This window comes from Populus nigra, chromosome 16 (genome assembly GCF_951802175.1).
Source record: "Populus nigra chromosome 16, ddPopNigr1.1, whole genome shotgun sequence".
NCBI lineage: Eukaryota > Viridiplantae > Streptophyta > Magnoliopsida > Malpighiales > Salicaceae > Populus > Populus nigra.
Genome location: NC_084867.1, coordinates 10,979,702 through 10,992,223, shown reverse-complemented (window position 1 = coordinate 10,992,223; position 12,522 = coordinate 10,979,702). Strand labels below are relative to the sequence as shown.

General features: G+C 34.9%; 2 protein-coding genes across 2 annotated transcripts; both read left to right on the top strand.

The window, feature by feature from the left end:
- Positions 1–279: 279 nt before the first annotated feature.
- Positions 280–6,784, top strand: LOC133675718 (4-coumarate--CoA ligase-like 9). The gene is made up of 6 exons (XM_062097179.1): positions 280–1,572; positions 1,866–2,055; positions 3,600–3,745; positions 3,856–3,923; positions 4,413–4,515; positions 6,337–6,784. The coding sequence occupies exons 1-6, from the start codon at positions 565–567 to the stop codon at positions 6,460–6,462; spliced, it is 1,641 nt and encodes a 546-aa protein (XP_061953163.1). The 5' UTR covers positions 280–564; the 3' UTR covers positions 6,463–6,784.
- Positions 6,785–7,685: 901 nt separating this feature from the next.
- LOC133675794 (uncharacterized) lies at positions 7,686–11,422 on the top strand. The gene is made up of 4 exons (XM_062097274.1): positions 7,686–8,319; positions 9,468–9,899; positions 10,067–10,373; positions 11,147–11,422. The coding sequence occupies exons 1-4, from the start codon at positions 7,891–7,893 to the stop codon at positions 11,287–11,289; spliced, it is 1,311 nt and encodes a 436-aa protein (XP_061953258.1). The 5' UTR covers positions 7,686–7,890; the 3' UTR covers positions 11,290–11,422.
- Positions 11,423–12,522: the final 1,100 nt, after the last annotated feature.

The window sequence follows — 12,522 nt, the reverse complement described above, 5'->3', positions numbered from 1 at the left end:
TTTTTTTTACTAAAATTTAATATGATTTACGTGTTTTGGATCGTTTTGATATGCTAAAGTTAAAAATAATTTTTAAAAATAAAAAATTATTATTAACATATATTTTAATATAAAAAATTATTTAAAAAATAACTGCTATTACACTGCCCATCATTCTCGTACTATTTTAATCGTTGCTCGGTGTTCATGCTGAAAATGAAAGTTTTATTACGTGGTTCAGTGTTTGTTTCATCATTTCAAGAAATATTCTGCAATTAATTTTTATTTTTTTAAAACAGATCAAGGTTTTTTTTTTTGGTGAATTTTTAAAATCACTCATTCATGAGAGGATTAACAGATTTCTTCTTTAATCACAAAGATTCAAGTCTCAAACCAAATTAATTATTAATATTAATACTGATTAATTAGTGGCTTTCCGTAGGATGCAATATATCTGAAACGGTTTTTTGACCACCTCCAAATACCTGTCTTTCCCACCGACCGACTACATACAGGCAGGAACACAAGGACAGAGAAGCTCCTCCTCTCCATCTTCCTTAGCAGCTCTTCCGTATCCAAAAAAAAATGGCAATCGACCCAAGAAGTGGTTTCTGCCAACAAACCAAAACCTTTCACAGTCTCAGACCACCTACTCCTTTTCCACCACCACATCAACCTCTCTCTATCACCCAATTCGTCCTTTCCCTCCTCCACTCCTCCACCATCCCCACCACCACCACCACCTACCTCACTATCCCCTCAACTGCCCAGTCTCTGACCTACTCTCAAGCCATCGACCAGATTTACTCTCTTTCATCATCTCTCAGGAACCACTACTCTTTAAACAATAATGACGTTGCTTTTATCCTCTGCCCACCTTCTCTCCACGTCCCCATTCTTTATTTCTCTCTTCTTTACCTCGGTGTCACCATCTCTCCAGCCAATCCACTCAATTCCGACTCCGAGTTGGCTCACCAAATCCAACTCTGTAAGCCAAAGATCGCCTTTGCCACCTCCCAAACTGCCCACAAGCTTCCTTCTCTCCCCCTAGGCACCGTCCTCATTGACTCCCCCGAGTTCACCTCCTTGACTCACCCCAAACCCCAAACTACCCACCCACAAGTTGAAGTGAGCCAGTCCGACGTGGCTGCGATTCTTTACTCCTCGGGCACGACAGGGCGAGTCAAAGGCGTGGCATTGACTCACCGGAACTTGATCACTTTAATCTCCGGTTTTCATCATAACAAGGCAGTACCCGACCCGAACCAACCCGGTCCACCTCCGGTTTCGCTGCTTATATTACCTTTGTTTCATGTTTTTGGGTTCTTTAAGTCGATAAATGCGTTTTCGATAGGGGAGACTTTGGTCTTAATGGAGAGGTTTGATTTCGTAGACATGCTGAAGTGCGTAGAAAAATATAGAATTACTCGCATGCCGGTTTCGCCACCGCTTATCGTGGCGTTTGTGAAAGCGGATTTCACTAAAAAGTACGATTTGAGTTCCTTAAAAACGCTTGGCTGCGGTGGCGCACCACTAGGGAAAGAGGTTGCCGATGCATTGAAGGAGAAATTCCCACACGTGGAAATAGTACAGGTGATCCCTTTTCGAGACTTCTATCAATTCTGAGTAAAATTATTAAAGTACTACCACAGTAGATAAGATCTGTTGTTGTTGGTGGTGTGGTGGCCACTTTTATTACATGTCTGCCTGCAGGACTCTATAGATTTAGTTTAATTTATGCCTTGTGGGATTAGTAGTTAGCCAGTCATGTAACAATTACTATGCTTGAAAAGGTTTTTTTACATAAAATGATTGCGTGTTTATTGGAGTGATTGGATGTTGAGGACGAGGTTGTTGAATAATCATGACTGTGTGTTGATTTTTAGGGATATGGGTTGACGGAGACTGGAGGAGGGGCAACAAGGACTATAGGACCTGAAGAGAGTAGACAGCTTGCTTCTGTTGGTCGCCTGTCTGAAAATATGGAAGCCAAGATTGTTGATCCTGGAACTGGAGAGGCCTTGGGTCTTGGCCAGAGAGGGGAGCTTTGGTTGCGAGGGCCAACTGTCATGAAAGGTAGTGATCATGGACTTAAAATGAAATTTTTTTGAAATATATTAAAATTAATTTATGGGATTAAATTAAAAATACTAATAATTAAAAATAATTAAAAATAAATTTAAAAATATCAAGAGAAAAAAATAAATCAAGATATTTAATTTTATAAGATGAAATATTTATTTGATTGTGTTGGTTAAATTTTATTTATTAATTTTTTTCAACCAAACAATAATAGAAATAGACACGCATATTGAATAAAATAAAATAAAATATATTAAGGCTATGTATATTAAAAATATTATTCGATAATAAATATTTTTTTTTCAAAAATAAAGTTCATCTACAAAAAAAAATATAGATGAATAAAAAAAATAACTTCAAAATTAAACACACAAAATAATTTTATAAAAATCTCTATTAAAAAAAAGTTAAATAAGCAGATAAAAATAATCATAGATGAGCTATATTAATTAAAACATAAATTAAAAAAAACATTAAAAAAAGATATCAATAAAAAAAATAACAATAACCCAGTTGTTATGGACCCAAACAGGTTAAATAATTTTTTTTTTCTCTCTCACACACACTAAAAAAAACCTAAAAAAGCCTAATAGCATGGGTGGCTTTAAAACCCTAGCTCGTTTGCCCTAGCTTGTTTTTTTTTTATTATTGATTTATATCTTTCTCGGCCTAGAACTATCTTTTTAGAAAATATTGAGGCACTAAAAAACCACCATCAAGTATCTCTCATCTCATGGAACCTGTGAATACAAAAAATTCATTTTGGTGGTCGAAAATGACTTCAATATGATTTTTTCTCTCATTGTCATAATCTAATGACCCCTTACTTTACTCAGGGATTGAAAAATAATATAAATAAACTTTTATATCAAAATTGATTTTAAAAAAATTTTAAAAGATCTAAATTATATAATTTGTGTTATTTTAAAAGTTTGAGGACCCACGTGTTTTTTTCCTGAAATCTATGGCATGTCATCCATGTTTGTTGGCTTTTTCATTGTAGTCCCACTTCTTCCAATAACATCATTGACTAAGAAATCTAAAGTAATTAACTTTCAATGAGGATTTAATTGCTCAAAATTAAACTTTGAGGACTAAAATGAATTACTAAAAAACACATAGGAGGTCCACGGTGTTTTATGACTATGTGAACAGTGCTAGGTACAGCAGAAAACCCCACTCCCTTTAGTTTTATACTTAATTAATAACAATAATAATAAAAAAAATATTCCCCTTCTTTTTAGATACTAAGCTGGAAACTTACAAGTTCATATCTGCACCATGGTATTCACTAAATATACTGGTTAGCTGAAAGTAGACAAATAAAATGCCATGTCTAGGAATTTAAGAGCCGGTGCTGTAAAAAAAAAATTAATTTGGTACCTTTTTCCCTTGATACTTTCTTTGGCCACACGAATTCCTTGAAACCTTCTCCCCAGGGACTTGTATGTTGATAATCAAACCAATCCACTCGAATATTATGTGTTTCAGATCAATCAAGCTTGTTCTTCAATGACCAGAACAATGGCGTTATGTAGGCTATGTAGGAGATGAGAAGGCAACTGCTGAAACCTTGCTTCCAGATGGATGGTTGAAGACCGGGGATCTTTGCTATTTTGACTCAGAGGGGTTCGTATACATTGCTGATAGGCTAAAGGAATTGATAAAATACAAGGCATATCAGGTGCTTGGATCATATTAGCACAGTCTTTACTGCAATGGACATATGGATTGTAAATCTAATTTGACCTATCAGGAATGTTGTTGTCTTACCATATATTTGATTATTTCCAGGTGCCCCCAGCTGAGTTGGAAAAGTTACTTCAGTCTATTCCTGAAATTGCTGATGCTGCTGTGATTCCGTAAGTTGTCTAACTGTTCCATCAGCTACTCACGCTGCAATGTCATTATACTTTTGTATGCTAGACGTTGCTTTTGTTTCATCGACTTGTGCGCCTGTTGCTGACAGAAAACTTCTTGCCATTTCGCTGACATTTTTCTGAAGTTTTCTTTGATTCACTAGCTCATTCTTGAAACACGTTGGATCACATTCCTTTGAACTATTTCTTAAAATTTGATCCTGTCCATGTATATTTCTCACACTGTACTGCTTTCAAATTGCTTTTGTTGGTTTAGCAAGGTTCTCTTAGCCCATTTACTGGGAAGCAAAAGAGATTCTTTTGGTTCAGATGAGCTTCCCTCAATACATGGAAATTGTGAATTTTGTCTTCTGATACTTTAGCCATGAGTATCCATAGAGCAATCAGATTTCTACATGTCTTTGAGAGATACAGTTAGAAAGCATACGATAGTTTGAGGTGATAAGAAAGTTTTATCTGCCATTGGAGCAGTTATCCTGATGAGGAGGCGGGGCAGATTCCCATGGCATATGTGGTGAGGAAACCAGGAAGCAATATCACCGAGGCTCAAATTATGGATTCCATTGCGAAACAGGTAAGCTTCTGGATATGCATTGAAGCCATGATCTGGCACCTCTTAATTTAAGATGCAGATACTTCCACGAAATCTAATGGATCATGACCATATGAAATGACAGAAACAATAATTTAGAGCCTCTTTGTTTCTGATGCATTTTTTGAAGGTGATATATGAATCCTTGTCATATCTAATCTTTGCCCACATGCTGCATGAAACGACAGACACCATAATTTCACAACATGGTCCATTCACGTGTTCAATCACCTTATTTATTAAAATTATTATTTTTATTTAATCAAATGATAGTAGAAGTAAATACACATAAAATTAATTAAATAAAAATAAAAAAAATATTTTACAATGTTGCACTTATAATAAGTACTATCCAAAAATAAATATTTTTCATCTTTAAAAATAAATTTTAATTATATAAAATATGTAAAAAAAATATAATAATCACTTTGAAAATTAAATACATACAAAAATAATTAATAAAACAACCACTACTTAAAAAAAACTAAATACAAAAATAAAAAATTAGAGAGAAGGGAATTTATTTCAATATAAATTAAAAAAATATTTTATAAAACACATTTAAAAAAAATGATTTTTTAAGGCAAAACTACATTAAAAAAAAGACAAAAAAGCCATGCTAGCACCTAACCTATTTAAAAAAGCACAGCACACGGACTTAAAAGGTTAAGCCCACGCAAAGACCTTACTTTTTTTAAAATTCAATTGGGATGGACATGTCGTACACTCAAATATTGTTTTTTTTTTTAAATTACAGATAACATATTGTTTGATATTCCTTATATTCCGACCATTATTATAGCTAAAAAAACAGGATCTATATTTTTTTTTGACCTAAAGCTCATTTTCAATCCAATTTTGATCTAAAACACTTAGAAAAAAGTCTAAGCACCTTGAAAAACCCATAAATGATCTTTAAAAAAAGTTCAAAATCAATCTAAAACAAAAACTCTTCTAGAACTTAGATATGGTTTTTAAGACAATTTCAAAGTGAAAAAACACCTAAATTAAGCTCTTCTCACCAAATGGAACATTTTGACTCTGATCATTTTGGTAGCCAAAATCGATGTCAATGTTGTTTCTCTCTCTATCGTCAGAATTCAACATCTCTTTTCACTTTTTTCTCAAACTAGGAACTAAAAAATAAAAGAAAAATAGATTTTTGTACCAAAATTGAATTGAAAAATTATAAAGGGATTGATCATGTATAATTTGTAAAGTTTGAGGACTAAAGTAAACTTTTTTTGTGATAACTTTGAAAGCATCACTCATTTGTGACGCTTTTATCTTTTTGGTCATCTGTCTTTTTAATTTTGTTCATAATCAACAAATTTAATTCAATTGTTCTTTAATTGTGCCAAAAAAGGATGCAATCGTGTAAAATTAAAGTTTGAGGATCAAAATGAAAAAAACAAAAACTTTGAATTGCATAAAACGACAAACATGTTAGGTGGTTTCTCTCGTGACATGTGGGATTGTTTCTTATTATTGCCCATCATTTTGTATTTACCATGTGAAAGAACAATGACCCTATATTAAAACGTAATCCATTGGAGATAGATAGGGCACCCTGCTTCTACAACTCAGATCATACGCCTGATTTCCCTTTCAGCTTCCTCATTTCTTCCCCACCTCTAATCAGGTTACCTGATGGAAGTGATTTTCCAGAAAATGTAACAGAATTGTAACCTTTGAGAGACTTTTGCACTGAAAATAAAAAGTAGCCAACAATCACAGTCAAACTAATAATAGCTCAGTCTTCTGTAACCTGTCTTGCTCTAAACTAATCATTTCTTCTTGCAGGTTGCACCATACAAGAAAATAAGACGAGTAGCTTTTATCAGTGCCATTCCAAAATCTCCAGCAGGAAAGATCCTGAGGCGGGAGCTGGTCAATCATGCTCTCTCCGGTGCTTCGTCTAAATTATGATCCATTTTCTTAAAACAAAAACCGCTTGAGGGCAAAGTTCTTATCGTCACCCAAAGCATGGATCATAGTCACTGGCTAGTCATGAATCAGAATTCTACCTGATAGCCTAGAGAGAGATTCTGCAGAGGCTACTGGTCCTTTGTTGAATATCATGTTGTCCAAACACCAACTCAGGCCCATGAGGGTAAAATAACTGTTCTGTTAATTACCACATGAATACTGATGTTCATGAGTCTATGGCATATTGTTTTTCATACTGATTAATAATATCTTCTACAATGGAGGCACATGTATCAGACATGGATACTACTCCGATACATGATTTCCCAGCTGTTAACATAAAAGGATTTGACTGTAAACACATGATCAAACCGGTGGTACGGCAACATTAAGAGTTAAAAGCCTTTACAGAATTGCAGGAGAAGAGGGCTTCAATCATAACTCTTCTATGGTGGTAGCTTTTTCTTGGGACCCCATAACGATATTGTTTCTTTTTAAAGGCATTCCTAACAAAAAAACTCGGCAGTTTAAGGATAAATCAAGACCTCTAAAGAACAATAACACGTTGTTGCCACCTTTTGTTTGTATTTGTCCAATCAAATAATGGCTAGCCGAAGGTCATACGGTCACAGAGTTCCCACTTTCCATTCCATTTGAAAGAGCTCGCTCTCTTTCGAAGTTGATTGAGAGGAGACACCAACCTAACAGTCGTAGCAAACTTTGACTGACAATTTCCCTTGCCATGGGGAGTTATTTGTGTTCCCAAATTCAGATTCTCCCGTACTTTCCCAATAACTCCAAGACCTTTGAATTAAAAAAAAATCATTATTCATTATAAAATTAAAATGAGATTAGTTATCATTGTAAATTGTTAAACATTAAGTTTCTTGATTTTTTTTTAATCTAGAGAAAGGGGTTCATGATAGATTATTAAATTATATAAATTATTCAAACTTGTAAATCATTTTCAAGAATAAACTTGAATAATTTACTAATCGTCTTGAAATGTTAATGAGCATAAAATTTATTTTAAAATAATTATTTTTTAACAAATATTTTTAAAATACAACATTTAATTTTAATGTAAAATGAGATTAAAAAAAATACACATAAATTGGGTTCTAAATGAAGAAAAGAAAAGGAAATTGTCCTCGTTTCGAAAGCAACCGAAAGAGGGCTCCAAAATCAAAATTCTTCTCTACAAATCTCGTTTTTAATTTTCAAAGTTTTGACCATACCATGTAAAAGTAGTCTCCAGCAACGTAGAGATGCACAACACACACAAGTCGAGGTTCAGACAGACACTATCCCCATCTCCCTCTCTCTAAAATCTAGTTTAGTTTTAACACATTTATTTTGGTTTTCTCTCTCTATAGTCCGAAAACTGAAAACCCATAAAAGAGAACCCTCACTTTCACTCGCTAAAAAATGGCAGTTGCTTACCCGCAAACAGATAACTCATCTTCTACGACGCAAATCCCTCTCATATATGAAGACCAAGGAGATGAAGCCCATCTCTCCAAGTCTTTAAACCATTTAGAGACCTTTTTAAGGGTCTTTGGCTTTTGTCAGTATTCCTTTTTAAGCCTCATACTCTCATGGCTTTCTTTTCTGCTTCTTGGTATTGCTCTTCCTGCTGTCATGATCGAGTATTTGTCTCACTGTACTGACTGTAAGAAGTACCAAATTAGTAGCTTTGAGATTCAGGTTTTGGTGTTTCAGTCTTTAGTTGCTACCATTTCTCTTGCTTGTGTTTCACATAACTTGAGGAAGTATGGGATCAGGAAGTTTCTATTTGTGGACCGGTTTCATGGACATATGGCACAGTATCGTGATGAATATGTCAAGAAGATCAATGTAACCAACCCCCCTTATTTTAACTCTTTCTAAATTTGTTGTGGTTGTTTTAGTGATCAAAGCTAAGATCTTTTCTGTTAATTTTTCTGTGATTGGCGTGATTGGATTTTTAAGATTCATTCTTGATGTTTGCTATTACTAGTCATGGCATGACTCATTAGACGCAGTAGAGAATTTGGAGTGATTTTAATGGATTATCCAACCCCGAGCAATCTTAGTTATTGGTGGGGGTTCGGTTCGTTAGCTGGTATTTGTTTAGTCATTCAGATAGTGACTGGCGTTTTTTTAGCTATGCATTACACACCTCATGTGGATCTAGCTTTCAACAGCGTAGAACACGTTATGAGAGATGTTGAAGGGGGCTGGTTGCTCCTTTGGTTCAATTAGCCGAGCATGGAAAGAGCCCTGCCTCCCTTGTGAAAGGAAAGAAGCCTCACCATAGGAAAGGGTGAGGCTTTGACATTCAAGAAATCAGTATGTGATGTTTATTATTCTACCTATAATCATTCATTCATTCATAACATATCTCTTAGAAGTTGTTTCCTTGCCCATTGCTTGGAGATGATGTTTTGAAAGAGAAATCCGAATAAGAAATTAGCAATAATTGAGTTGTTAAGTACAATATACTGTGTTGTAGATTGACAATAAGATACATGAGTCCATCAACCGAGGGATCTCTTTTGCTATAATTTCAGATTAATATTTGGAAACTGCTTGTTCTTTTGTTTGTAATGCCCTCGTCTTCTGTTTATTGTTTTATTTATTATTAATATCCTTTTGGATTGGTTATTTGAATGGAGATACTGTTTTGAAAAGAAATCCAATCAAGAAATTATCAATAACTGGTATTGAAGAATTGTGCTGTGGAATAATATAAGATACTGGAGTCCATTACAGGGGTAACTTTTCTCCTACAATTTCAGATTAATCAGAATCATGCAATAAAACATCATGCTGTCCGCTTAATGGACAGAGCTTAAAACTGCCTTCTCTTTAATTATCTGTATTTATATCTTGCACTTGAGAGAAAGAGTGGATAATTCTTCCTTCTGCTTGTGTTTTGAAATTTGCATGTATAATATTTTTTTTGTTAAATATATTTGATTTATAGATGTCAAGCTATTGATTTGAAAGAACTATATATTCAGGGTTTCTTCCGCTTGTTGGCTGTATGGCTGCTACCGTTCCTCGTCCTGAAGACTATCCGCGAGGCTGTTCGTGTAATATATGCTCCACACCATTCTTGGGGACAATCTGTTGGTATTCTGATAGCTTTGGTTGTCTCGTGGACCTATTCGATTACTATATATTTATCAGGCTGTACTTTATTCAATTTAGTATGCAATTTTCAAGTGATTCACTTTGAGAATTATGGGAAGCTTTTAGAAAGGGATTTGGATGTTACACAGTATATTGAGGAACACATTCGTCTAACACATTATCTGTCTAAGATAAGCCATAGGTTCCGAATATTTTTCGTTCTTGAGCTCCTGGTTGTGACAGCTAGCCAGGTTGTGGCGTTATTTCAAACTACATGGCATAGTGAAATTATCAATCTCATCAATGGTGGTGATTTTGTGGTGAGTGAAGAACAATTTGTTGTTTCTTTTTCGTATTTGATTTACAGTACATCTCGTAAGGAACACCTTGTTCAATTCTACATTCCACCTATTGCAGAAACTTGAGTTTATATAGCAATTGTGGACTTGAGTTTCTTTCTTAGATTGCGACATTGCTATGTTTGCAGATCTCGTCTATAGTTGAGCTTGTTGGGTTAATAATTTCCCTGCAAGCTGCTGCGAAAATCACACATCGAGCTCAAGGCACTGGATCGGTTGCTGCTAAATGGCATTCTTTAGTTACATGTGCCTCTGATGACACTTCTCAAGTGGAAATAGGCACTAACAGTGGAGGCTCGGAGGCTGCCAATCCAAGCAACTTGTTACACATAAATTATTCAGAAAGTGATTTGGAGGCAGTTGACTATGTGCCAGTGCCAACCACTAACCAGTTGGCTTCATACATGTCCTCATATCACAAGAGACAATCGTTTGGTATGTATCTAAATCACTAACAGTGTTCTTCACTAACATCTCTTTGTAATTGTAGCTGCTAATGAAAATACATTCCATATTAGTGATTAATCAGTCTGTCCTAATCCCAATTTGTTGGAGATCCATCCCCATCCTAAGCTTTCAGCATGTAACTTGTAGACTCGTCAAACTAGAGGACTCCATTGCATTTACAAGCAAAGAATCTCTTACAATGTAAGAAAAGTTCAACACCAACAAAACCAAATTGGGCATATCAAAGTTAATAGAAATTAATTTTATCACGCGCGCAAATCCCTTTTTGACGCCATGCTCTCCTACTCCCTATCAAATCTCTAATGCCATCATGAACTTTCCCTGGTCCAACCATGTTTTATCTGGCGCATATTATCCTCACAACACAGAAAACGCTTCCATGGATGATACTCTTATGAAACATACTTAAACTGATAGTAAACAGGAATAGGAGGGAGCGCATCCAATTCTGCAGTTAAACAAACAGGTGCGGATGTGGGTGGCATGGGACAACAATTTTTCTAGTTAATTGTCATTGTAATACTTGTGCTAATATTTAGATAGCTTGGTCAGATTCATTTTTCTAACAAGACATTTCTGGAAACTGCTAAAGAAAATAAGTTCTGTTCCTGACTTGCATTCACATAGTCTAGATCTGGAACATAGAAAGCAGATAAATGAATATCAATCTAATAAAACTATCATTTATTTAATTCTTATGGCTCTTATGATTTCTTCCTCCGCATGTTTTGCCTTTGCAGTGATGTATTTGCAGTCCAATCCTGGTGGGTTTACAGTTTTTGGATGGACAGTTGATCGGACACTCATCAACACTATCTTCTTTTTGGAGATTTCACTAGTTCTTTTTGTACTGGGGAAGACCGTAACTCTCTATCATTCTTGATTCTGGTTTGTTGTTTGTGTAATGGCGTTAGAAGCATCTCCCTGTTGGCAGCCTTGTTTTAACATTAGGTTGCTTACTATAGTTGACAAATGGGACGCAATGTTGATTTATTGATGTCATTTTTTTCTTGTTCCGCCCTCCCTCTTAAGCATTGCTGAAAGAAATCAACGATGTCAATCGCAACAAACCCCTCGTTGATGAGTGTCCAAATTTACAGGCAAGAAACATCAACTGTTGGTGGTGTAAACCCCGCACTAAACCATGTAATTTTGAACCGAAAATAATGAAAATTCAGAGGAAATCTTATTATGATTAAGGGCAAAATGTTCTTAAAGAATATTATTACTCTTGAATTAAACAGAAATAAAACTGTGTACGGGAATTTTCGTTATTGAGTAATTTACGAAAACTACTACAGTAAAAAAACTAAACGGGAGGCATTTTTATAATTATGAAGAAAACAAACCCGACGATTCGGGATGCTCGTGCTAAAATACAGATTGCCTCTTCAGATTCATTCTTCTGCAAGACATTTCTAGCGACTGCTAAACAAAGAAAATCCTTTCATCGCATAATCAAGATGAGCAGGAATATCAAAAGCCAGAACTATCAGTCTATTAAAACCACCATCTCCTTTATCATGTCTTCCAGGGAATTCTCGCGCGATGTTCGCTAAGGCCCTTCCCTCTGAGGCGAGTGACGTGCTTGTGAACAATTGGGTGGACAGCACTCTTCTTTGTCGCTTGTTCTTTTTCTAATCGACAATACACAGGATATCGCTTTTTTAACACTCGCACAGCCCACACACCCGAATTCTTTTTTTTATGCCCACTCAGCCACCAGGCCATCTTTTATTTCATTTTTTCACTTTTAATTACATTCTTTAATTTTTTTTAAAAAAAAAAACCCTTTACTTTCGTTATTATATATTTAGCTATTTAAAAATAAAAGTTATTAAAACTCAAAGTTTAATACTGAATAAAGTAAACAATAAATTCAAGCAATATGTTATCGATTTTTTATAATTTATTTTTTTCTAAATTAATCTTCTTTGTTATATGTTTCGTTCTGATTTTCATAAAATTAGTTTACATTTAGATGTTTCAGTTCCATAGAATTAATTGGTTCCAATTTTATTTTTAAAAGGTTTTCAAATTGCGAGATTCTTTTTTTTTGAATCCACATTTCTAGAGAGGCGGGGCAGTAACCCGATCGCTAATGAACAGTGACACA